This window comes from Anas acuta, chromosome 6, assembly GCF_963932015.1.
Source record: "Anas acuta chromosome 6, bAnaAcu1.1, whole genome shotgun sequence".
NCBI lineage: Eukaryota > Metazoa > Chordata > Aves > Anseriformes > Anatidae > Anas > Anas acuta.
Genome location: NC_088984.1, coordinates 6,338,964 through 6,366,438, shown reverse-complemented (window position 1 = coordinate 6,366,438; position 27,475 = coordinate 6,338,964). Strand labels below are relative to the sequence as shown.

The window sequence follows — 27,475 nt, the reverse complement described above, 5'->3', positions numbered from 1 at the left end:
TGCTCCCTGCATCCCCAGCCGCCTGTCCCATTGCATCCCAATTGAATCTGAAGAAGATGGAGAAGGGGACATTGCAGGGGCATGGCACACTGTGGGTGATATCAAATCCTAAGGAACAGTGGCTGACCTGTTCCTGCAAGGCCAGCAGCTCCCACACTGGCTGCAGCCTGTAGGGAAACAGTGCCCTTTTTTTTTTTTTTCCCCAGCAGGCTGCCCTTAGCTTTAGTCATTACCCCCCTGCAACCCTCAGGGCCCAAACCCCAACCCTTCTACTTGCACGAAACACGCAGTTCAGCACGGATTTAGTCAGGAGCTTGCCAAAACACCCAAAAGCACAGCGTGCCAAGGGTCCAGCCCCCAAAGCTGTGGCTCCTCTGAGGGCTGGCGGTGCAGCAGGGCTGTGCACAAGGCGCCCTTGTCCCCTGTGCCGTGGAACAAAGGCCGCTGCTGTGCGCTAATGCCGGCGGCTTGGCGGCGGGCAGGGGGGTGATGGGGCGGGCACGGGGCGGATTAGCCTCCAGTGATCCCACAGGGAGCTTTCTGAGCACCCTGCAGCTCCCAGACGCTGGAGGTTTCTCCACAGTTCCCTGGTGCTCCGGGAAGGTAAGGCTGCGGGGTGCCCGGCCTGCTGAGCGCAGCGCCTCGGGGTGGGGCAGGCAGGGCTTTTGGGGTGAACGCTGAGAAAGTGAGCAGGATTTATGTGCCTTCTGCCACTAGCTCAGGGAGAGGGTCTTGTGGTTTAGCAAGCCCCCCTGGCCACCCAGCATCCCCTCCCCATGTCCCCATGTCCCTGCTCCTGCCCTGTGCCCCCTCTCTGGGGCTGGCATTGGGAGGCACGGCAGGGCTGGGGCAGGCAGCACGAAGGAGAGGCAGAGTTCAAAGCAAATTAAAAAGTGCATAAAATAGCCCCTGGGGCTGCTTGGTAGAGGCTGATGCCCCTCAGCCACTTCCACCGGGGTTGTAAAGGCCTCAATCTGTCCCTTTTTTCCCCCTTAAAAACAGCACCGCTCCTTGCCAAAGCGTTTCCCCTGTCATCCCCTGTGAGGGAGGACGGCACCAGGACGTCACCGCTCGCACGGGGCTCGGGTTTCCCATTTTCACTCGAGTGACGCTGTCTGTCCTGACAGGTGCCGGCAAGAGGCCACCGCCAGCGTCCCCGCAGGCTGAGCGAGTGGCTGGTGCAGAGCAGGACACCGGTGGCAATGCTCACCTAGGGTACCCGAATCCAGGCACCCACACACGGTGCTGCCACCACACACGCGCAGCCAGGCGGAGGAGAAACCCCAACTCCAGCCCCAGCCATGGAGCCGGCCCCCGAGATGAAGAGGTATGTGGGTTTGGGAAGGGCGTCCCCGTGCATGGGGACGTGTGTGATTTGGGAATGAAAGCACTTATGCTCGTGTCCTGGGAGGGATGGGGGCTTTGTGGAGAGATTCTCTGTGTTTAGTGGTGATGGAATTAGAGAGATGCTGGGCTCGTGGTTTGGGGTTTCAGTCAGCCTCCAGGGAGGCAGGAGCAGGAGGCTCCTTGTGCCTCTGCCCACGCTGCTGCCAGAGGGAGCCTTTGGCTGCTGTGCTCAGTGCTCCCGGTAGGTTTCGGAGGCCTGGACTAGCCGTGGGATGGGCAGCTCCAGCCCAAATTGTTACAGTCAAGTCTATTTTTAATCTGTATGTCCAGAAAATGGAGGATGTCCATTTATCCCCAGTGATAAGTAAGGCTGTTCCTCCTTACCAGCAACAAGAATTAAGCAGTTTTAGAAACCCTGCCCGGGGAGAAACACCGAAAACCTCAGTGGAAGAATTAACTTGGCATCATCCTTCTTGGTGAATACTTGTGCTGCACAGTCTGTCCAGGCCACCTGGCAGGTCTCCTGGGATGGCTGGAAACATTTGACCGGTCAGAAATGGAGTACGTGTCCCCGGACCATCTCCGTGCAGGGGGTACCATGCCACCTCTCAGCATTTTAGTGGGAGATTTATTCTGAAAACCATCTTGCTCGGTTCAGCCAGCAGAGAGGGCAAAAGAGTCCTCTCTTTTGACAGGCAGAGACGGATGAGGTCAGAGGGTTGAGTGGAAATTTGAGGGACTGGCCTGCAGCCAAGCTGGAGCTCATGGAGGGAGGCTGAGTTCAGGCTCATTACTGCTGAACTTTTGCAAGGCCTTTTCTGGGAGATTTGAGATCAAGATGGTAGAACTGAGACCCTTGATCTGCCTCTTGGGAGTCAGGGGAGCTCTTTCTACAGGATTTTGGCCATGATCTCCTGTAACGGACTGCTCTTGAAGGACTCTGGCACTGCCCCAGCATCTCCAAGTATTCTGGGACACCTTAGTCTCTTCTTCATTCACCAAAAATTATTTGCACACGTGCCCATTTCCATGCTACTTGCTATCACAGTCATTGTATATTTGTGGTCCAAAGCCTCCACTCTAAGACTCCCATTTTTCTTTCCCACCTCCTGGCTTGTTTCCTATTCATGTGAGAGCTTTTCCCTGGCAGAGGGGAGTTGAGGGCTGCTTACCGCTTTTGCAGACTGTTTGTCATGAAGCATTTTGTAATGACAAAGCTTTGGGAGCAGCAATATGGCTAAACTGAGCTTATACAGGAATATCACTCCTAAGTAGAAGATGACTTTGCATAGGTAGCTTCATGTTAAAACTTCCTTTGTGGAAACGAGGTCTTCAATTTCATTTCATACCTTCCTGAAATGGTGTCTCATCCCTATTTCATAGATGTGGCACATTATCATAGGAAAATGAAGATGTGACTTCATTGCTGGAAATCTTCACACGCACAAACAATAATCAAAAACCTATATTAAGAATGAAAACAATACCTGAATGAAAATAGTAATGGTACAATGACTTCTTTGCCTTTTGCTCTTTGAATCCTATGCCTTCTAATATTCACCCAAGTAACATTTGCATCCAGGAAAAACTAAAGTTAAAAAACAAAAGCAAAACAAACACTGAAACATTGGGGCAATCAATGCACTTCAGATGCTGAAGCTCACTATAGCCTTTTCCTAATTTCACTGTTATTTCTTCTACTCCATTCATGATTAAAGGCTTCACAGAGTGTGTAATATCAGTTAATCTAATGCCTTCCACCGTATTGACTGGTTAATGATTCTTCAGAGGGAGAAAAAGCTTCCACGGCACATCTCAGACAAGCAGTGGTGCAGGTGGCCACTCCATCGGTGACACTTCTGGGTGATCAGCTAACCAAGAAGTTCTGACTTTATTTTAGTAAAAGAACACAGACACTATTGATTATTGAGCAAGGACAACTTGTCCTGGAGTATCTTCCTTTTGTTCTGCATTTTTAAATGCAGCTTCATAAAAGCGTACAGGTTCTTCAAATAACTGAAGTGCTATACTTTCCTTACAGGAATAGGTTCCCCAGCATGAACTTTGAAGCAGAGATTCTGGCAGCTCCACACGATAATTCAGGTATTTGGGAGAAAAATCAAAAACCGAAAAGGAGATGAAAGTAAACTACCCACTCCACTTGCTATCACTACAAATATATCTTGTTTTGGAAACAGAGTTGGAAGTTGTTAAAAAAACAAACAAGAAATAAAAAAAAAAACAGGCTACTACACTGAATACAGTTCAGGGGATGTCCGATATACACTAGGGTATAGTTTAAAGTGCTGAGGTTAGATATTGATACCTTTTCCTCCAATAGGGCTAGACATTGGATCACCATTCATACCTTGCAGAAAAACAGCAGTCAGGGACATGTGGTTTTGGAAAGAGCATAGGTGTCCAGTTAAGATTGCACAGTCCTGTATGACACATACAAAGTCTTTTTTATCAGTAGCAACTAAAAGCAGAATTTCAATAAGCAACTCCTCAAAAGGCAAAAATGAGGATGAAGATGCTCTGCTGAATCCCGTCCTGTCCTTCATTCTCATTTTGTTTAGGAGGAAAAGCTGGTGGTTTTGTTTTTGTTTTTGTTATTTGTTTTTGTTTTTGTTTTTGTTTTTGTTTTTGTTTTTGTTTTTGTTTTTGTTTTCTTTCTGAACACTACGTTTTTAACGCCAATCTCAGATGCTGAGGCTGGCACTAGCACTGCATCCCTACTGCAGTCTTCTGTCTGTGATAGTCCCCACAGACAGTAGTCAGCCGAATGGCAAATTCTGGTGAGCCTCAAGTCCTAGTCTTAGCATTGCTCCTCAGACCCAAGCAGCTGGCCAGAGCTTGTGCCCTGGCAGGAGCACCGTTGTTAGGATGAGACTGCAAGAAATTGTGTTTTTGCGGTAATTGCCTCCATCTTCTTGAGTTGCCCTGGGCCTTTGTTCAGAGCTGCAAATCTTAGTCTTGGTGGCCTGCACTTGAGCATGAACCCATTCAGCTGAAATGCTGCCATCTGCCCTCATGGCCACGAGCTGAAACTTCCAGCAGGGAATTCACTTACCCGGCAGAGCATGGCTGTCCCACGCCAATGAGAGTTGGAAATGAGGCGCACGGCATTAACTATTTTTGCTTCAGCTGCAGGTGTGCGTTTTTGTGTTGCATCACCCCAAGAGCAAGTGTGCCAGCAGCTGGCGGTTTCATTTACGCTGTCCAGCATGTGCAAGAGCCACAGCCCTTCCAGGTCTGGACTTGCTGAGCAATTGCCTTCTCATTCTTTGCCTTTAGTACTTCAGCCACTTCCCTTTCCGCAAATCGAGTCGTATCCCGCTAAGCATCTTCAGGAAATAATGGGGCCATTTTCCTCAGGGCAACCTGCGGTACTGATGGTGACTTAACAAATATACTGGTGTCAAGGGGCATCAAAGAATATTTTTCACACCTTTAGTGTCAACAGACAGAAAGTTTTCACGTGAGCCCACTTGCATGGATGGCTCCTGGGCTCCGTGTCCTCCTGAATCTCTGGCTTCTGTTGGGTTGGGCTGGGTTTGGTTTGGTTTCTTCCACGAGGTAAGTGTTTCGATCCTTTATTTGCCTTGAAGTCACTAACATATAATTCATATTTGTTTCTCAAGAGCTATATGTGGTCCCCTCCATGAGAAGTCTCACGGCTGAGGAGTATGTAGAGGCCTTTAAGTCATTTTTGGATCATTCGACGGAGCACCAGTGCATGGATGAGTTCAACAAGGAAGAAATGCCTCGCATCATGGCAGGGTAAGGAGCGCATCCACCAAAAAGTGAAAGCCATCTCTTATCTGGGGAGGGCAACCTGTGCATAAGGGTTAGCAAACACGTTTAAGGGTTTTCTGGGGCGTGAATGAACTTTCAATGCTTTTCAGTTTTAAGTCCCTTAATAGTGGTCTTTAGGATATTCAGTTTAATGTCTCAAGTATACACGTAATTTCAATTAATACATTGTGTTGCTTCTCAGCTTATGTTTGGGAAAGAATCAAGACCCTATTTTCATGTCCATCTGCTTTCATTAGCTTATTTTCAAAGGATTAACGATTTTTGGATTTTTTTTTCTCCCCCTCCTTTTTTTTTTTCTCTTCAAAAGAAAGCTCCCTCTTGTGCTCTATGCCTGCTTTTGGGACTTCATCACACATCAGTCCAAACAGAAACACATCTCTAATTCTATTCTAGTGACTAATTCTTGCTTTTCTCAATCCCCTAAGACCTCCTTATTTCTATCCTAAGTCGATTTGCATTGCTTAAGTACCAAATGATAATCAGTTTTGTGAAGTACTGATGTAACATATTAAGCCTGTGTGACTGCAGATAGTTTCAGAACAGGCTAGATCCAAACAACAAGAAAAGTCTTTCAAGTCTGGGTAATTTTTGGATGCTGTAGAAACTGTATTCTCCTTTGAGAAAAACACTTAGGCAGGTAACTTCGGATGCTTATATCTATATCTGTCTGTCTCTCTAGCTCGCTATCTAAAGTAATAGAAGCAATAATAAAGAAAGAAATTGTTTGGGGAAGATTTAAACGCAGCATTTCTTTATGTGAATTTTAACCAATACTGTTTGCTGGACCAATACAAAACATTGTAGTTTAGTAGCATTCTAATTTGGGTTTGGTCTGAGCTTCCATCTTCCACCCATGACATCTTTAATCCCAGAACAATACACCTCAAGCCCTCAATAGAGCCAAGCTCCCTGACTTGCTCACAGCCCCCAGGATTTCCAATTCTGTCCCCTCTTTTGAATCATTGCTGTGGTGTCTCTTGATATTTCATACGGGAAACTCTGTCCCTCTGCACAGGCCATGCCTGAGGCAGAGCAAGGCCACGAAGTACTTCCATGTAGAGCAGCAAGCAGCCTCGATCCCAGGAAGCTCATCCTCGAGCCAGGCTGTTATGAAATAAACTGCCAACAACCTCATGATTTTTTATTTTTAATTTATTTTTTATTTTTTATTTTTTATTTTTGGATCTGAAGTAGTAGTTTTTCTAAGGTAAAAATTATTGAAGTTTCTGGCCTTTGCTCCCAATTTCAAGCCAAAGTGAATATTGAAAAGAGAATATTTACAGTCACATGGATAGCCCAACTTTTGATTTTTTTCTGAGCATTTATAGCCAGTGTCAGAAAACCTGACTTGTCTCCTGAGGACAAAGAGGTTTACCCCAGCTCACCTTGTCCCTACAGCCCTGGCCAAGCACAGCCTCACTCCCTGCAAAGGGAACCCCACACCCCAGGTTTTCTTGAGGTTGTTTTGCCTGGTGCCAGCCACAGCTTGAAGAAAACTCTGGCAAGGGAACAGAAACACTATATCCTGCTGCCTACTGTACTTTTAAAATATGAGCCTGCTTACACAAGGCCAGATCCTGCCAAAAATAAGTTATAGCTGGGCTCCACAGGGATGCTCGAATTTTCATCTCAATTCGTGTGGCATGTATCAGTAAAATTCCTGGGCCACCGTGGCATCCGGGATATTAGAATTAAAACACAGAGTTGTGTGACACAGTGTGGTTGAGTAACGTGTACTTGTAATTGCAGCCTCGGCAATGGAAAATCCACGATAAATGTTCTGGGCGTGGGGAGCGGCACAGGTAAGGAGCTGAACAGCACAGCTGATGCTGGGGGGTGGGGGTCCCCGGGGGCAAGGGAAAGCTCTACCCAGGTTCTGGGCAATGGGGAGAATTACTCAAGCATTAATAACAGTATTTGTCATGGAAATACCTTCCTCTTGATGACTTTCTCCTGACTATATATATCTAAAAGCAAGGAGTCCTCCAGGTTAGGTAGGAGAGCACCTTCAAACCTCAAAACCTCATTGGAAGGAATTACAGACACCTGGGATTTGTTCCACCCAAAGGTCATGCCTTAGAGTCTCCCACCCAAAGGCACCTCCCCACGTTGTGCATTGCCTTCAGGGTCTGCAGAGGTGAAAGCTGGGCTTTGTTTGGCTGCAGGTGGTGCTCAACCAGCTGAGATGAACGTGGGCTGGCCACAGCCATTAGCAGGGGGCTTTGTCAGCTCCTTCAAGATGTGCTTTTTAGAAGTGATTATTGTTTTTATCCGGTGACAAGTGGTGTTTTACTGCAAATGGTATTTCCTCCACCTCCCCCAGAGAAGAAAAATCTTTTGGCAGAAATAACCTTAAAGCTGTAAAAAAAAAAAAAAAAAGCATGCAGCTTTGCTCCTAGGGAAACTGGGAGGAAATACAAAATAGAGAAAAGAAATAGCAGTTTGATTTGTCAGACTTTGAATTTGTTTTAAAGTATTTTCAACTGAATTATAAGTGTTAATACTTTCTATTGAAAGATTTTTTTTCTCACTTGTTTTGATTGTTTTCCTGAGTAAGAGGAAAGTAGCAGTGATTGTTTTCTCCAGCTGGGAATATGTTGGAGCATATAAGAGAGCGAGGAGGAAGGAATCATTCAGTTCTCAATTACACTCCGTTCTCATTAAGTAATGTAAAACCGATACTCTGTTTGACTCCAAGAAAGCACAAGGGAAAGGGGAACCCTTTACACTGCCCTCGTTTTTCCTTATTTCCTCTTCAGAAGAAGTTTCAATGGGAAAGAAAAGCCCTAAGGCAGGCTGGCAGGGGCACAGGCTCGCACCCTGCGGCGTGCCGAGGCTGCCTGAGCTGAACTTGTGCGTGCTGCACGGGAGTGAGCCAGCGTGGCACCGAGCGAAAGGTCATGTGTGATCCCTGACCTTCTCGGGCTTGGACTCTGGTTTCACAGGGCCGAAATCAGTTTAGTTGACTGTACTATTAATGGGGATTGTGACCCGCTCTGCATCCTAAAAGGCTGCTGCTTGGTCCTGGCCACGCTTGCTCATTCAGCCCTTCTTCCCTCGGCTGTCAGCTCCCGGCAAGTGACCGGGTGGGATGTGGCTGCTGTGGGGCTGCACCCCCATTTCAGCAGTGCCCCGATGTGGTTTGTGCTGAAGGGTTGTTGCTCTCAGCCTCCCTGGTTTTCTGCAGGAGGCACGTGAGCCTGGGGATGGGGAAACCTGAGCAGCGTCAAATGGTGAATCCCCAGGGAACGTCTTTGCGTTTTATTGCACCTTCTGAGTCCTGTCTTTTCTTTTTTTTGTGGGGAGATCTTGGGAATGTCCTGTTTGACCTCACAGAGCACGTGAAAATTTTGTCTTACCACAGACTTTCAAGGTGTCAGCATCTTTGCTTCAAATTCAAGCCAGCAGCTCCCACCTGCCTCCACCAACAAAAACATCCAACCTGTAGGAAGGCGGTGACCATGCAAAGAAAGAAAAGGAAAAAAAAAAAGATTTTTATGTAACCATTCATTCAAGGAAGATCCCTGTAGCAAGTGGTTGAATCAATTTTACAGTCCTAAAGGCCAGCTGGTAGTGCCTTGGGCTGGGGAGCAGCAGCAATTAGTGGTTCCCAAATGTGAGCTCCCCACACATGGAGCATTGCTGCCCCATGCCCTGGAGCCTCTGATTTTGGCAGAAGTGTATTTCAGCAACAGAGGGGTATTTTAAAAGTGATTTTTTAAAAATGTTTTTGTTTTGTTTTGTTTTTAACTCTGTAAAGTTCTGTAATCCGGTCTTTGAATTAGCAGGTGATAATGCCCTTGGCAGTACATCAGCAAAAACACACAGTAAAACACAGAGTTTCAGAGTAGGAGCTCCTCTGCCCCAGCTCACCCGTAACACCAGTGCCAGCAACAAAACTGCCTTCAATGGATGCAGCCTCAGCCTCTTTCCTTGTGCCTCTGGCCAGCCCTTCACTGCCCCTGCCACGCGTCTCAGGGGTGCTGGGTACCTTTCTCCAATTTCAAAAGACACGTCCTTCCTTGGATGTCAGCGCAGTGGCTGGCATGGCTGGTATTTCCCTCCTTGAGTTCTGTTTAATGTAACACCTGTCAAAGATGACAGCTTTCCTCATAACATGTCCATCCACTAAAAGGCTAGAGAAGATGCAGTATCTCATGTCAAGCCCTCTGTGTGTGACATTTTCGTGGGCAGGACTATTTTTAGGCTCCACCATCAGCTACAGACAGGATCCTTGCAGAGATCCACTGCAGGCTGTCGCCTCTGTTGTTTATTCCATAGTCCCACACAAACCAGATGGACTTTGTACACTTGGTGCATCGCAGGCTTTCTGATAGAGAGCAAGGGCGACCTGCATCACCTCGAAAGGGGCTGGATATATTCTAGGACAGAAAGACAGACTGAAGCTTGCTCCTCCTGAGCTAAATATGCAGGGCACCTACATGATGCTGAAGCCACAGATAAGTGAATATTTGCGGCTCCAAGATAACAACTGGGTAATGGGTTCCTAGAGCTGGCACCATGTGGCCTGGCTCCAGAGAGGGCAGACCCTTTGCAGACCCCCAGGGCTCCAAGCAGGGTCACACCTCTGGCAAGGCAGCTGCCACCTCCCTGGGGCAGTGCCAATGGCAAAGCTGCACAGCTGTGCCAAATCTCTCCCTGTCCCCATGCTAACTTTGTGTTTTTCTTGAAAACTAATGATTCCTGTTATTTTTTAAACATTGATCTTTGATTATTTCAACCTGTTTCTCCCATGACCCAGAGTATTGCCATTAGTAGGTTTCTGCTCAGTTGCTTATCTCTTCCTTGTTCTTAGTCTTATCTCTAAGTGCATGTTAACTCGAGCAGTTAGACATCGTGATAAGGCTGTTACTGTCTGAGATGCCACCATGCAAGGTAAAAAGTGCCTCACTTCTGCTTTGGGGATTTCCGAGCAGCAGGTGCACTGGCATCCTTTCATCACCATTCAAGTGTTTTTTTTTTTTAAATAATGAATTTGTGTTTATTGAATAGGTGAACAGGATTTGAAAATGCTCAGGATCCTGCAGGCTGCACATCCAGGGGTCCTTATTAACAACGAAATCGTAGAGCCCAACCCACAGCACGTGGCTGCTTACAAAGGTGAGGCTCTTTGGGCCACCTCCACAGCCTGGGGTACAGCCAGTACCGTTGATTTTTATGATGATTTGTTCTAAGATTTTTTTTTTTCTTCTACTTTTTAAACAGAGCTAGTTAATCAAGCTCCAGATCTGCAGGGTGTCTCCTTTATTTGGCACCAGCTCACTTCCTCAGAGTATGAACAACAGGTGAAAGAGAAATGCATAAACAAGAAATTTGACTTCATACATATGATTCAGGTAAGGAAGTATTTTTGTAATATAGAAGTATTACATTTCAGCACTACCTTCTGCTGGATGTTGGGGGGACTGGGGATGATCACAGCTCTCCAGCAAACAACAGCTTCTGCAGCAGCTGTACAAATATTAAACCTCATTCCTGATCCACCCAGGTTTTGGTCTCTGGTTTTCACGGGTTTAACTGTATGGTGGGTAATAAAACAGGACTGTTGGACAGACACGTAAAACATCACACAGAGACCAACAATTATGCTTTGCCACTTCAAAAAGCTGGAGAGTTTTTTGACCTAATCAGAATAATTTGGATGGCGTTGAATGGAAATATTAGTGAACATCTCTATCTGTATCTGCACTCTCACACAGGGGCCTCGGCTGTGGGAAGTCAGCAAAGATAGTGAAGAACTTGCCTAAAAAGTGATTAAAGGGATGCACACATCTTGCAGCCACAACACTGCTGGGCCTGAAGGGCGGCGCTGGGCGGGAAGCGACGGGGAAGTCGTGTAAAGCACCAGCTCTATAGAGAGGGCCTAAACCCTTGCAGGGCTCTTGCACCACACAGGAGGAGTAACGGCTGCATGCAACTCTCCCTTCCAGATGCTGTACCGTGTGGAAGATATTCCTAATACCATCAAGTTTTTCCACAGCTGCCTCGACCACCAGGGTAAACTCCTGATCATAATTTTGTCAGGTAAGAGGGGTGTCTCATTTGTTGGCATCATTGCTGGTATTTTGAAGGGCTGTGAAGTATGAGAGCTACGAGTAATTGCCTCAGGATTTCAGTAGCAGTAATTCCATCACATTTAAACAAAACAAATGTATCATATAGGGAGCATGCAACCATGGGCTTAGTCTCTTGGACCCCAGTGTCTGATGAGATTACAGCCATAACCTGCGTGCTCTTGCTTCCCTGCGTGAAAAGTAGATGAATGACTACATACCTTGTAGAAGCCTCCTGCTGTGAAATTACTGGCTAGAGAGAAGTGTGGCTACTCCTGGAGGAAAGCCAGTCCTTGTTTATGGTGAAATGAACATACAAAGGCAGCCTGAGCTCTGGGGCACTTTGCACAGCAATGGCTAAAAACCCAGCAGGCCAAGCAAGGGGAGCTGCCCAGAGCTGTGGGGTTTGAAAAAGAGGCACTTATAAACTCATCATACTTATTTAAAAAAAAAAAAAAAAAAGTGTTTTTTCCAGTGTGCCATTCATGAGTTCCCAGCTCATGGAATAGTGGACAAAACACAATCCCCCATGTTCAACATTAAACCTCCCTCCAGCACCGCTGGAACGCTGGTTTCTCTTGCTAGCTGGGACAGATTTTTTCAGGTATATGCTTTTGGATGTGCACTTAAAAATGAGGTTCAGTGCATAAAAATGCCTGTGCTATTCTATCAAAGAGGCACTTAAGGAGTAACGTGCATGTGCAGGCTCTGTGCCCTGATATAGTTGTGTGCACTCCTTGGTCCTTACAAACCCAATGCTGGTGATGGTCTCTTGGGAGTTTCTCTGAAACAGGAGAGTTTTGGAGGGAGGTCTGCAGGTGGTTGTGTTTTTACCCATCTTTATGAGTGGATTAAAGTGAGGGGAAAGCCCTTCCACTGCTCCTGGCAAGGTCCGTGCCAGCAGCGAGCATTTCAGCCCCATTCAGTCTCTGCACTGGCTGGTGTTGAGCTGCCTTGGCGTTGTAGGACTGACCTCTCCTCCCGCTCTGCAGACAGCAGCGGGTGGGCCAGCTTGTGGAAGAAGTACAGGCACTGCTTGCCTTCAACCGACAGCGGCCACTACATCACCTCCGACGGCATCACGGCTGTTTTGAGGAGGCTCGGCATCCAGTACCGCGTCCATGAGTTCCCGTCGGGTTGGGATATCACCGAGTGCTTTGTCGAGGGGGACCCAGCCGGAGGCCAAATGATGGATTTCCTGACGGGGACGAAAAACTTCCTGGGCACGGCCCCGCCGGCACTGCGGAGGCGTCTGCAAGAGGCTCTCTGCCAGCCCGAATGCAGCAGCAAGAAGGACGGGAGGGTCATTTTCTGCAACAACCTGAGTATGATCGTAGTTGAATCCTAGAGTCTGGACCAACTGCAGAGGCCAAGTCAGGGTGGTTTTTGGGTGAGGTGGTTGTAGGGGGGTGTGCAGGAAAGCGGGGCTCAGCCTCCTGTTCCCAGTCTGGAGCAGCCTGCGACATCAAGGATGAGCTCTTTGTCCTATTGAGGTCAACAGGGCCAAGATTTCCCCCTGGAAATCTAGTCCAACCTTAGGAGAACATGTTCCAGAAAGTAAAGAGCTGCATCTCACTAAAAGCCTGCATGGAAGGTGTTTTCTTTAATGGTATGCATCCTCTCTCAACTGGATTTCCAGTTTTCCATACAGACGGCATGTTTACATACCTAAAGGCATGTCCATGCGACTAAGTGCCAGGAGAAGGCTGCAGCCCCCATGCCAGCTGTATATGCACCCGTTTCTTCCAGCTGCACCTGGACAAAACCACCAAGGTGTCCCCGCTGCTTTGCCCCAAACACGTGCCGCAGTGCACCCTGACTGGAGCTGCTCGCTGCTCTGCACTAGGCTATTACAAAATTATTATTTTTTAAATCAGCATAGCTATTTACTACCCTGAACATCTCAGCGTCTCGCCATATAGACATGTCTTAAAAAGTTTTCCACCTTTTTGTTTGGAGAATTTCTGGATTACAGGATAATACTTGCCCTGTGCTCTTTCAGGCAGGTATTCATTTTGTTACTTTCTTACTACTGTTTTTCTCCATGTAAAATAAAAGCCTCTTTAAACCGAAGAATGTCACATCTTGCTCTGTATATGTGGGCTTAGAGAAAATGAAGAGCAAAGAGGCTGTTTAGTTAAAATGGTACTTTGCATTTTTCTATTTTTTTACCCATATAGGTGACTGCAGCACAGCACCTACATTACTTAAATACAATGCATGGGCTTAAGATGGTCACACAGGTAAGTTGAGACTACTTCTGAACGGTTCTGAGCCTTTCAGAGGGCTGAAGGAGGTGCTGCCAGAGCAGACGGATGGAAAGGGGGACCTCACCCTGCATTTTGGGCCATGGTGCTGGGCAGACTATGGGCTGAGCACATGTGCAGAAGGGGCTCACTGCCCCACTGCAAATAGCTGTCAGGGCAGGAAGCACCACCTCAGATGGGAAATAGCTGCAGGTGCAGAGCTCATATCCATAAGCTGATTTTTCATGTTTAAACCGGAAAGTGGTGGGCCCATGCTTTTCAGAGACACTTCCTCTGAAACTACTGTATGGAGGGAAAAAGGAAAAAAGGATCAAAGCGGAAAGCAGTACGAAAATGGTAGCATAACATAATCTCTGGAAGGACCAAGGCATCCTCATCAGTAAGTACTATTGATTTGGCTCTTTCTTTGTTGTCAGCCTAAGAAATACCGATCCCAACTGGACAACCTCCTCTGGAGTACCCTGTACCTATGCACAAACTTTCCGTTTTGATCCATATCATTCTTATTCTACAGTTGCCTCCTTTGCTTGCTTACAGCACTGGGCACGGAGCAGATGGCTGGCCTGGTGGACAGGCTCTCAGCAATGCTCCTATGTCCTCCTTCCACTGTTAATTCCCATGCTTTATTTCCAGGTGTTAGTAATGTCTCTGTTTCTCTCTAGTAAATTAGAAAAAAAATATATATCTACCAAATAGCAGGCTGGCTTTTCAAGCTCCAAAGAACCACCTATTTGCTAGGTTCCCCCAGATTTTCCCCAGCCCAACAGCACTTAGGCTTTCACTCCTCCACGCAGTTTCCCGAGCAGATAGGTGCATTTCCAGTAAGCAGATGCTCAGAAAAAAATCGGTGAGATGAAAATTTACTCATGTCTTTGTAAATCAATGCACAAATGCTCAAAGAAAATGAGCACTTCAAAGCAGGCTGTTCAGTGCCAGCCCAGGGAGATGAAACAGGGCACCCCATTAAAACACTGCTGCCTAATGCTTTAGCTGTAATTTTTCTTTTGATTCTTGAACAGCATCCCTGCATGTACACCTGGAGGAAATACTATCCTAAGTGCCTATTCTATTTATTTATATATTTGTTCTCGCTTTAATACGTTATTTATTAACTATTTTTTGTGCTGTTTAAGACGTGCCGTTTTCCCACGCAGAAGGTCGGTCTTTGAGGTGACCACGAGAGGGCTGCAGCAGCCGGCATATCGGATCTGGCTCTGAAAACGTTTGAGATGCTGAGCTGGAGGAACAGAGCCAAGCAGGCGGGCAGGATAACACTGCTCTGCCTTAGCTCCGCTCGCCTTGCTGGGTCAGTGCATCCTCAGGTCAGTGCCTGCTCCCTCAGCCGCACAGCTTGGCCCAGCTGTGGATGGAGCAAGCTTGTGGATAACCACGTAGCAAGCTGCCGTGAGTTCTCTGGGGTGGAAGGAATACCTACAAAGCCCAGACTGCGTTATTTCTAAATAGAACAGTTGCAGATTTTATCCTTATTTCAAGTTAGTAGAACATCTCTTTCAATAGCATAGCATTACTTGCCTTGCATGGTACAGGAATAAGAGAGAAAGCAGTTATTTTATACTACCAATGAAGGTTAATTGGATTTTTACTTGGTCTTTATTCAGTCTTGGGGGCTAAACTTTTGCCTTTATAAGGCACATTAAGGCTTCTCTACTCATGAATATTACTGGGGATGAAAATAGTGTAGGAACAGGAAAATGTAATAGCAGCTCACCAATGAACTGACAAGCTCAGTAAAATACTGGAGCATGTATTGAAAAGATTAAAGCTAGCTTCAACCAGGAAGCAAAATATAAAAGTACAGATGCTGAAATTCTTTTTCCTTCAATATTTGCCTAGAAAAGTTCACTGAGGTTTGTGTCAGGAAAGAAGAAAATATTTGGGCACCCCATGCATTCTTCATGAATAAATACATCACAGAAATGAATGGCTGTAAGGTAGGATGTCCAATTGCCACAAACCACACAGTGTCTGTGTTAGTAGTGCTTAGTGAGACACCAGGCTTAGCCCTGCAGATTTCAGGCTCAGGTTGCTAGATCTGGAGGCCCCCAGGAGAAGAAAGCTGAGGCAGGATCTAGATGTGGTAGAGCAGATTCCACCAGGTTGTACATGGGAAACCCCAGGGACACTAAGGGATGCTTATGCCCAGTAATTAGCCCGTCAGCAGTCCTGAAATCAAGCAGGATTTATTATTGCTTCCTCAGAAATACTAAGCTGGGAGAGCTCTTGGTAGGAGGGGAGGAGAGGAGAGGAGAGGAGAGGAGAGGAGAGGAGAGGAGAGGAGAGGAGAGGAGAGGAGAGGAGAGGAGAGGAAAAAGAAAAAAAAAGAAAGAAAATAAAATAAAAAGAAGAGTGCAAGAAAGCACAAGCTACAACTGGGAAGATCTTGGGTCTGTAGAACATGTGAGATGGCCAGACCCTACAGGGGCTCCCATCCCTGAGAAGGAGCCAGGAAGAGCAGAACAGGAGCTTCATTTCCACCAGTCAATTCCCAATACTCTGATGACACTTTTGGTTAGACCTGCCAGCAAGTTTGGAGAGAAAACGTGTTTTGTCATACATTTTAAGAACTGTAACTCTGGTCATTTAGAAATATGATAAGGAAATTTTCAGAGCTATCTCTAACTCCCCACTGCTTTGTCAACATTTTCTAGCGTTGTATTAATCACTCCATATGTGTCTGTAAACAGCTGATACTATGGACTAAAGATTAGAGCTGGTTGCTCCCATGGCTGTTTTCTTTAGGCTTTAACTCGATGGGCACTATGCCATGGACTTCACTTGGACAAGACCAAGCCCTTTGCTTTAATGAACACTTTGCGATGCTTTCCTAGCTCAGAGTGGTTTTACTTTATAAGGTACCTAAATCATCCAGAGGGTAAATGTTTTGATTTCATTATTTCTGGGAAAAGGGCTAATACACTTTTAGTGCTGAACAAACAATCTGAGAGAACTTGATTTGTAGATGTTTTCATACAGATAAATGTTGACTTTGGTTTGTTGTGCTCGTGCAAATCATGTCACTTGTTACTTGGGAAAAGGGGAAGGTATTTGAGGAAACTCAGAAAACTTCTACAGATTTAATACATTTAACTGATAAACCTTCTTCATTATTCAGTACCAACTACAGGTTGTTCTCTGATTTTAGATACTGGTTATGAATTTTGGGAGGGAAAGAAATCCCCGTGATTCAAGGCAGAAATAGTTAACACAGCAGAATCTAACAACTCAACTGCCAATAACCTTCAGTCTAAAACTTACTCACCCAAACTTTCCCCTATGTGATGGGACTTGTTTTTGTACATGATTAAAAAACAACAATGACACGAATATAGATTTCAGCCTAGATGTCCTTCCTGAACTTTCTCAGTTCTTAAGGTTTCCCTCCAAGGTCTCATCCTTCCAAAATCCCTTCTTCAGCAGAGCATCCTCCCCTCCACAGCTTTGTCTCAAGGCATCCAAATGAAGGCAACCATCCCTCCTGCGCTCAGGGGACGTGGGGTCGTGGCCAGCCTCCCAGCACGACTCACTACCCGCTCCTGCCAAAAGTTAATGCAGATTTTTTGCTTCGGAGCATAAGGTGACAGAAAACAAATGACCTGCGCTTGTCTGGGTACTTTACGAGGAACGTGTCACCCCATTACAAATGCCTTAAAACAACAAGCACTGCCAGAGCGTGACTTCACTGCACTTTGTATAAATTATTCCTGAGCCAGTGCTTAATGTTTATTAATATCACTGATGCTTCTGAAATGTTAAGTAAGGACATTAATATAACCTATAATACGAAGCCGTGTCAGGGTATTAATAGGAGAGCAAACCTCTTGCTTCCTCCTCTGTATGGGTGAGCAGTATTTCAGGTCCCAGCATACGTAGAGGAGCAGCTACCCCTCAGCAAATACATTCCCCACACTTGTGGGAATTTAAATAAACCTGCCACCTCCATCACCCAGCAATTAGTTGTTTTTGAACATCGTTAGCATTCATACCAGTACTGAAGTCATGTTCACATGTATATATCACCATGGTCCCTGAAAGTTTAAGAATATATGGAATTCACTAAGGCTCAGAGAAAAATCCCACCTTGACCAGCATCCTGTCTGGGACAGGGATAGAAAGAAATAAATAGGGAATATAGAAAACAGTCTTTTCTTTATGACATCTTTCTCCTTCTGCCCCCTGCCTATATGCAATGCACTGCCTGGGTGACCTCCTGCACAAGAGGTTGCCTCCAGGCAATCATCATACTTCTGTACTGCCTTTCCCCATTAATTTGCCTAATTTGTCTTCACACATTTTGCAAAGATGGGCAAGAGATAAGCCCATTTCAAGTGCCTCTCCATGGTCACTGCCTTCCTCATCCAGGGTAAAAACAAAACAAAACAAAACAAAGATGAATTTTGCATTTGCTTCATCTGCATTGATTTCTACAACCTTGTTACTCAACTTCTTGCAAAAGAAGGAAAAGTCCTTTCCCTCAGTGAGAACCATTGCTTCTTTTTTTTTTTTTTTTTTTTCCATCAGAGTAAAATTTTTCCAAGTATTTGTGTTTTCTTTGAAGGTAAAAGAATAAGCGTAAAGCCATCCCATTTATGCCCTTTATTTTCAAGCATTCCAGAGAAATATACAGTCATGATGAAAGAAAGGTTGAGAAATTTCAGCTCGAGCAATGAAAATTTGGGGCAAGTTCTTAAACATAGAAAAAGGAGATTTAGAATCCAAACAGTTGAAAAACCTTAATGATGGACATTTCTCCTGTTATAATCATATAAATTAAAAAAGCCTTATAAAGTGCAGCCTGCTAAGGAGCAATAGAAAATTCTGAGTTCTTTAAATTTTTATTTTATTCCTGCAACGTTTCTCATGTCAGTTAAATATTAGCTGAAACAGAAGGAAATTGCAGTATCTATAGAATCTTAGGTGATGCTGTGATCACAGTACAGAACTGTCCTGTTTAAAGTGCTTGGACAAATATAAAATTAGTACTTGGCAATGTCATTTAAAAAGGAGTAAAACCCCAGCAAAGTCTGAGTTTCATAAGACCAGGCTCAGAAACACAGCACCAGCATCAAAGTCATCCTTTTCTAAAGAGTTGCAAAGTTTCTTTTCTTTTTCCTTTAACAACAAATGCAAAAGCTCTAAATCTTCTCAGCCCTAAGTGCAGATGGTGTCAGATGAAGTCAACAGGAGACAATGCTTTTAGATGCTTATAAAAAACGTGATTTCGTGCATCTCTCTTACAGGCTATTATTCAGTGATGAATGTGCAGAGGGCCTTTGTGATGCCCAAAAAGTGACTGAGGCTCTTTGTTAACGGCAGAAGGTGGCCTCAGAAGCCCAGCCTGTGCATCTGAGTTGAGATGCTCGTAGATAAGTTCCCTGAGCAGGTCATGTCAGTAGATATAATGTGTCCTTTGAACCTCTGGCACCTCATTCTCTGTCCTCTGCTGCGGCATGTCTCTTTCTTTGAGTAAGAGGTGGTTATTTCTTTACAATGGAAATAAAAATAGTTGACACAGAAGTGTGGTGTTTTACCTATTCAGAACGACAGTGGAAAGTTGCACTCCAGAGTCAGCTTGAATAGAGTGAACACTATTAAGTGCCAACATGAAAGAGACTTCTCAGAGGAGATAATGCCTTCACCCAATTAATCTTTCCTAATGAACTTACTCTTTAGAGGTGGGTAGAGCACTTTCAGCGTGAAGTTTGCTTCCTGTGATCATTTGTGCCAATAAAAGTCCTGTGAGAATGCTGATGAAAACGGATGTGAATGTGCCTGAAGTGGAGTTATTTTGATATTTTACTTGTCAAAAAAAAAAAAAAAAAGGGTTGTACTTTTCAACCAGACATGCTATTGTGCTATCTCTTGATGATTTCTGTTCTCTAATAACTCCTCAAATGATAATAAGGCTCCTAGACATGTGTTTCCTTTTGAATTTACAGCTGAGAAAATTCCATGTTTGAAGCACTTGGAAATAGACTTTCATTTGATAACCTGTATTTTTGAGGTGGATAGCTGCTTTCTGAACACCTTGATGGTTATTTCAGTAATAGCGGCCTGCAAGTGCTCTTCTGGCTCTGAGAGATTTTGACAGGAAAGAAGCCCCTTTCCAGCCAAGATGTATTCTAACGATACTTTGCACTTAGGCAGATTCTTTTATAGAAGCATGTTTTATTCATTAGTTACCAGACTCTCAATTGGTTTGTTTAATTGTCTGTCTTGCTATCACATAAACTTGGAAGTCCAACAGCAAAGTTTTTTTTTTACTATTTTTTGCTGTGCTTTGGTGATCCTAAGAAAGAAAGTTCCAGAGAGACAGAAGAAAAGTGTGAAAATTCAAATGCAGCAGTGTCAGGCTAAAACAAATCCAGAGGGAGGAAGAAGGCCAGAAGGATTGATGAGAAGATTTTTAAAATTATATCTTTATGATGCATCAATTTCTTTATAAAACTGCAAGCTACTGGTCACTGCCATTAGAACCGGTAGCTAAAACTGGGAGAACATCTCCAGATGAGGGCTCTCAAATTAGCTACCTACTTCCTACTGCTATTTTAAGGACTTGTACTGGTGATCAGAATTTCACAGATGTTGGTATTTTGCAGTCTTGGAAAAGAAAATGTGCCCAAAAATTAAGACTGAAGTTTATAAGCTAAAATACCCAAATTTTAAATGTTGGCCACTGCAACTTGTCTGCTGCTAAAAACAATTCAGTAATATAATCACGAAAGGCAACTATCAGTCTTCTCCATCTCCAATCTAACCAGAAAAAGAAAAAATAATTAATGAGGACAATAGAGTTAATGGCTGGGGAGAAATTACTTTCCAGCTACTACTCATTTCTGGAGTCACGATAAAATTAGTCACTTTGTGTCTGTGCATCCTGGTTTCATACCTCAAACTGTGAATTGGGATCATTTTTGAGCACCGCAAGCAGATAATACTTCTCAGCCCCTGTGGCAGGAAAGAATAGTTTCTAAATTGCACTTCGTTAAATATGGTTGCAGAAGAGCCGGTGTGTCCAGGTGATAGGCACTGAACTCCTATTTCTTACCGTATTCTGGAAGAACCTCTCAATCAAAGTGAGACTTTATGGCCTGTTTTTAATTTCACAGTTATAAAGACGAACATGCAGCTTTTTCAAGGAAATAATTGGGTACTGTAGAATAAAGCACCTTCCTACCAAATAATAATGGCATATTTAATTAAGTAAAAAGCTATACTAGCTATAACAGATTTTAGTGTCTGTAACTTATTTCTGTATTAAAGGGTATTTTATAGCCCACCCCACTTAATGTATAATAATTTTATTTTTTCTTATTTCTGCTTCTGTTCCATGTAGGTTAGCATCTATTATTTTCAACAAATATCTTAACACAGCTTTGTTTCTAATAGAAGTGTATTCTCCTTGCTCATTTTTGCCAGACCTTGTATGTCTGCATCTGTTGTGGATGCTGGGGCACAGCAGTGTACCCCATCTTTCTATCCCTGGTGGTCGCATCAACAAGCTTGGTTTGGAGCAGAGTCTCCATTAGGGGGCCATTGCTGCAGCTGCAATGAATTGGTGATTCAATCTGCTACCAAAATCCTCAAAATCAGCTGTTTTCTTTCTCAGTGGGGTCCCTATCCCTTGTTGCTATACCTCTTCATTTAGGGTTTCCAAGGCTAGCCTGTTGGATCCTGGTTCAACTTTTTCAGTCCACAGTCCCAAAGCCATACTCCTGACTTAGATTTGTTACGGATCTTTCCTCATAGATCTGAAGCATCATATTTTTGCATCTGAAAACAGATATAGTCACACTTAATTTCTAGAAAACTGGCAACAGGTTGACTAGGGCAAACTGTTGTCCTGAGCTGGCCATGCAGGTTGTGTGGCAACTCTGAAACCTGAACCTAAGCAACTGTGAGGTTTGAAAGTGCAAATGGCATTTCTGCTTGCCCTAGTCCCTCAGCTGCTGCATTTCTTGTCAATATGATCTCCCTTTGGGGAGTGCTTTGGGCTTCTGTCTTGGAACAGGAGGAGGGAAACGCTGCTGTTGCTTCCAGAAAATGAGTAAGATGGAGAAGATGAGCTTGGTTTTAAAAGCTTAAACATGCTTCTTGGCTTGTGGCAGGGCTAATGCCTGAGTGAGTCCTCAGATCATAAAAGACACTGATGCATCAGCATCAGAGCCATCTATTTACTCAGGGAAGTGCTGCAATAGATCAATGTTAAATGCTTATTTGCGCTTCACTGCTCCAAGGCACAGAAACTAATTACCAAAGATAAATTAGCCCTTGTGACAATGACTAAGAAATACACATCCCAGGATAGACCACCTTGACCACAAACAGACATATTTCTCCCTCTCATTAGGAGTTGCAGAGGGTTACACGGCGTATCCTTCAGGCAGCATTTACTCAGGCTGGAGGGCTTTGTGGGTTTGTGTGTGCTGAGGAGTCAGCAGCCACTTGTGTCTCTGACTGTCCCCTTTCCCTGGTAGGTGTCAGTCACGTCACTCCTCTGTGTCTCTGCTTGCCCAGCTGCAGGTTAGCAGCGGGACTAATACACCTTATGGAGACACCAAAAGGCAGAACTGATAGCCCAAACCTCCCAAGCACGATCCAGTGGCAACAGCTTTCTACTTGCTGCCTGGCTTGGGAACGACAAGCACCTTGCTCCTCTTTGGCATTGCCTGTACACCAGCTGGTAGCAGGTAGAAGGTTTCTTGTGTTGTATATGAATTCAAGGAGTTTTTATAGCAAAATGTCCCCATTGCAGCTGTAATTGGCATGTGATAGATGCAGAAAAGAGCTTAAAAGGACTTCAGTCCATAAAGCAGTTGCTCCAGATTTACCTCCACCGAACCATTTGCCATCACCAGAGGGACAGGGTTTGGCCCAGACCTGCAACCCTGTGGGCTTTTCTAGTGTCTCCCAAAGGTCTGACTTGTAGCTCTGAGGTTAGGGACACAGCCTGTGCTCACACAGGACAGCAGACAGGGAATTTGTCCTGCACCTGAGCTCATACAGTGCCACCTGGCCAAGCTGGTCGTTTTTGCAGGTGGTTTTTCGTCATTTTACTTGCAGGCAGCAGAGGTCAGCATTGCCCTGCTAATGGGAAACCGCACTCCCCACCTGCAAGCGTGGACAAAATATTGCAAAGATCATTTTTTGATCAGTCCCCGTTTTATTGAAGTGAAGTGAGCTTCAGCTGTGGCTTTTCACTACAGCATCTCCTCCGGGGACACGTCACACCTTCTGTGCCTACCAGGGAGATGGCAAGGGAGGCTGTGAGGTGGCCTCACCCCTGTCATGGCCTGTTTAAGGTGCCTAAGGACAGCTGAATGTCCTCAGGGTGCTGGCATGAGCCCTATGGGATGCCTGTGTCCCTCTAGAAGGGCAGCAGCAGAGGTTGGTACCCTCAGCACCACACATGATGGCAAGCATGGGCTGGGGATGGAGCCCTCTGGGCTGTGCTGGTGACTTCCCCTGTCCTGTTCATGTCAGACCACATTCAAATAAGGATCCCCTCTGGGTATCCCGTGGGGAATGCCCTTGTGGTGGGCTGAGCATGGGGGAGAGGTAGCAGCAAAGCTGCATGGCCCCAGGGATGTGACAGGAGTGCCTGGGCCTCTCCTGATGCTGCTGGTGTGGGGGACAAAGTGGCCAGATGTGTTCATGCCTCTGGTCCTAAAAACATGCTTTATTTACCAAGCCACCGTAAGGCAGGTAAGTGATGCAATCAGTGATGGAGATACCTGGTTTTAAATGTGTGATTTCTAAACAAGCTTTGAAACACATGAGTCATTTGGGTCTTTGAACACAGAAAATCGGTGTTCGTGCTTGGTGGTCATTAAAAGTATCTGTTCAAGAAAACACAAAGATTCATACCATTTACAAGATACCCATACAGGCCATAAATTGCAACTGCTTACTTAAATTATATATATTTTTTCCAGATTCAAAAGTTCTGACACATTTTCCTCAGTAACCCATGCCTTTAGCACAGGGCTTCTCTGGCAGTTGAGGGCTAATGTTCTGCGTGTATAAACCCCAGGCTGCCTAGCTGGCCCTTTCTGCTGCCTGCCTCTGCCTGCTCTGCAGCTCCAGCCTGTAGGGGATTTCTCCCTTGCTCTCAGGAACCCAATGTAGCGTTGCAGAAGTACTTGAACACAAAACACATCTTCCAGAGCCACCAGCTTGGCACCAGGCAGCCAGTTCAGTTTGCTATTTCAAGTGCCTAATCTTTCTTTCTTTCTTTCTTTCTTTCTTTCTTTCTTTCTTTCTTTCTTTCTTTCTTTCTTTCTTTCTTTCTTTCTTTCTTTCTTTCTTTCTTTCTTTCTTTCTTTCTTTCTTTCTTTCTTTCTTTCTTTCTTTCTTTCTTTCTTTCTTTCTTTCTTTCTTTCTTTCTTTCTTTCTTTCTTTCTTTCTTTCTTTCTTTCTTTCTTTCTTTCTTTCTTTCTTTCTTTCTTTCTTTCTTTCTTTCTTTCTTTCTTTCTTTCTTTCTTTCTTTCTTTCTTTCTTTCTTCCTTCTCTTCCTTCCTTCCTTCCTTCCTTCCTTCCTTCCTTCCTTCCTTCCTTCCTTCCTTCCTTCCTTCCTTCCTTCCTTCCTTCCTTCCTTCCTTCCTTCCTTCCTTCTATAAAATTAATCTTTCTGAAAAGCACAGGGTCTTTATTTTGAAGCTTCTGTTTTTTTTGCACCTATGCTTTGAGCTGGGCAGCTTTAAATCCAGGTATTCTGCACCATGCTAATGCTACATCATTCTCAGTGCATAATCAAAAGGTCACACATCACCAAGTCAGTGGCTATACAAGTCAGGCTGGTTGCCTCAGCACTGTTGCCTTCATAAACCCAAACCCTAATTTCACAATAAACCCCAGAGGCTCTTGACAGTAGCTGTGTTCCTAGCACATGCTGGCTGGCACTCACTGAATGTGTCCTCTCAAAACAGGGAGATGGAAGAGCACAAAGCTCCTCAAGGGAGCCTGAATGGCCCGTGGGGACAGCATTGTCAACTCTGTGAAGCAGCAAAGCTTTTATGGCTCTTGGTGGCTGCACACAGCTGGCCAAGGCACTGGCCTGTCTTTGGCCTGGGTTGAGGGAGACAGAAGAACTTCAGAGCTTCACGCCTTTCCCATCGCCCTCCAGGAGGTACAGAAGAATCTGAATTCTGCCTGAATATTTTTCTTTGCCATATTTCTGATTCACTTCACGTTATTTATTGTAATGGCAGGGTAAAAATGCCTAAGGAAAGCAAGCAGTTTGAAGGCTGGACTTGGTGTATCCCAGTAATGACCAAAAAAGGTATCACAGCAAGTCCAATCAGCTTGGCCTTCTGCATTAACTATCCACTTGCAGCTGAATGTGAAATTACCCCGAAACACCTGCATCAGACCACTTTAAGCCAGCAGCCAGAGGCTGAGCAGAGCAGCTTTGCTCTCAAGGCGTTTGGATGGGGAGCACCCTGGGGCCTGTGCTCACTGCCCCCCCATGCCCTCTCCCTGCACTTTGTGAAACATTTTCCACCGAGGTCATAAAAGAACAAACAAGGCAGGATCCCCTGGCTGCGGTAATAGCTTTGATCGGTCGCAGTCCATTAGTTTAAATAATCAATACCCGTAAGTGTCGCGCCGCAGTCTCCTACTTCATCACGAAAGCTGGGAAGTCGCAGAAGGCCATGTGCACTTATGGCATTCTCCATTAACTTTAGCAAAATTAAGCAGTCACTATTCGAGCATCTGACAAGCTACCTCCCTCAGTAAACCTGGAGCATCCAGCTTAAATACAGGCAGTCGAAGGGAGGATAAAGGCGTGATATTATCAAGGGGTTTCGTGGCATTATCATGCTTCTGCTATGGCCAGCAGCTCCGCATGCGCTCGGAGAGCACAGCTGCATCTCTCTGCATGCCAGAGGGCTGCTCTGGCCTCATGGCACCGACCTCAGCTGCAGGGCCCTGAAACGGAGGTGAGGCCCTGGATTTGAAGGATTGCCAAAGATCGCTCTCCCTAGCTCTGGAGCAAGAAAATCCTTGAGGCAACCCACAATAAATGACATCCAGTTAAAAAAAAGAAAAAAATTATTATCTTCTGAACATTTTTTTTCCCTGCTCCTGTGTTGCAAAGCCTCCATCTGGAAAAAGGTGGCTCCAAAGTTTTATATTCAGCTGTTTTTAAAGCCTCTGTGTACTGTGGATACAGATGTTAAAGAACTTTTGGGGAAGGGCTTGGTGTTTGTATTTTGGGAGGGGCCCAAACTAACACCAGGTCTGCTCTTTATCCTGTTGAGGATTAGCTGGCAGCCAGGAGGTTCAGTGGGTGAGCCCCGCTGGTGCTGCGGCCCATGAGAAGGGGCTGCAGGTTTCTCCAAATCTGCTTCGTCTCTGCCTACAGGTAGCTGTGATGACTCACCAGACCGTCTAGGACTGTATCAAGCAAGAAAAATTTGCATTGCATTTCTGCATTCTGCAAATGTTCCAAGGTTTTTGAGTGACTTATTTTTCAACATTAATTACAGCATCATTTATTTCTTTTCAGCGGGTACAAGCATCCTCCAAATTAACAGCACATTCCTATTAACGTTCCATTTCTGACATGACAAAGAGGTACATTCATCCCAAAATATGAGTAGGCCAATGAACCAAAAAATAGATGATTAACAGAAGCCCAGTTCCTGGAATAAATCAAATATTTGATGCCAAGGTTCTCGCCTCCCCAGTGAGCGTCTCAGTCCCTGGTTTATACACTTATCTGCAGCGTATTTCTTTCTGCTGAGCGCTTTCATTTTTGCACAAAAGCAAAACAAAAGGCAATTAAATCCCAGAGGAACAAACCCAAATGTTTCGCAAAATGAAATTCTTGTTTTCTGGCTAGCCTAAAGGTCACTGATGTTGGAGGAGGCTGTTGTGCTGCGGCCTGCAGTGAGCCTGCACCCCAGGGCTTCAGCACCGTGGCGTTCACGGGGCTGCTTTCAGCAGCAGCGTGCACGGAGGGGATCCGTGGATGTATTTCGTTGGCTCTGTTATGAGGTGTTCTTCCTTCAATGCATGTTCAAGCCCTTCTGTTTGATTTATTTCTGCTGAAAAGGAGGAGAACAAGTTTTCCAACTCAGGGCAAGGGAGAAGCACTGCAAGTCTGTCACTTCTGGCTCTGCCCTGCACACTTCGAGTCTGTTAATCAGAGCAAGGTGCTGCATTTCTTCCACTGTCTCTGGTATAACTACTACACTTCCACAGGTTTCCATTCTCTCCACATTTTCATGTCTCATACCCATGCTCGTGTATCCTATTCTGAAATATGTCCCCCAGAGCCTGGACACGGCTACAGGGGAGAAGCAAGCGGCTGTAGCCTGACATGGAGGTGAGCTCCTGACACTAAAACTGGCACCAAATCCCAAAGTCCTTTAGGTACTCCTCCTTTACTCACCATTAACCTCACCATGGGTTTGTCAGAGCAGAGACAAAATCAAAACCCAAGTAAAACATTGAATATGACCTGCCGAGCAGTATCATTTCTAAAGCAGAGATCACAAAAAGGATTCCAGCCCAATAAAAGAGTGAATACACACATATATAAAGAAACTCAGGGGCCTTTGTCTGTGGGAAGATGAGAGGTGAATGGGGATCAAAATAACAAGGTGGCAATGTAGCTTTCTAATAAAGCCCTGATACCTTTAAAGTAACAGGTCCTGGTTTTATTTAATCAGGAAAATAGCTGGGAGTTTAAATAACTTGCAATATAAAGCCCGCACAAAGGGGAGAGTGGCCAGGCTGAGACGGATGTTTCGCTATCTTGCGTGAGAATATGATGCTTGAAAGAAGCAGTGACACATGGAAACTGCCTACAATGGCACCGGCTGGATGGAGGCGAGAGATAGAAACGGTATATAAAAAAAATTATTACAAGAAACAGTTGCAAGCCTCCAGGGTAGAAAGGGAGCAGAGAGCAGAAACATTGTGGTAGATAAGGAGGGCAAG

General features: G+C 45.1%; 1 protein-coding gene across 2 annotated transcripts; it reads left to right on the top strand.

Moving 5' to 3' along the window:
- The first annotated feature begins 472 nt into the window (after positions 1 to 472).
- On the top strand, positions 473 to 13,316 carry LOC137858817 (carnosine N-methyltransferase 2). 2 transcript variants are annotated; one of them, XM_068687117.1, is made up of 9 exons: positions 473 to 603; positions 1,128 to 1,327; positions 3,389 to 3,450; positions 4,992 to 5,130; positions 6,916 to 6,968; positions 10,180 to 10,287; positions 10,393 to 10,523; positions 11,118 to 11,211; positions 12,233 to 13,316. In XM_068687117.1, exons 2-9 carry the CDS (start codon positions 1,302 to 1,304, stop codon positions 12,586 to 12,588), a joined length of 969 nt encoding a protein of 322 aa, XP_068543218.1. In that variant the 5' UTR covers positions 473 to 603; positions 1,128 to 1,301; the 3' UTR covers positions 12,589 to 13,316. The 2 variants fall into 2 exon arrangements, with proteins under 2 accessions (XP_068543218.1, XP_068543219.1); XM_068687118.1 differs by lacking the exon at positions 3,389 to 3,450.
- Positions 13,317 to 27,475: the final 14,159 nt, after the last annotated feature.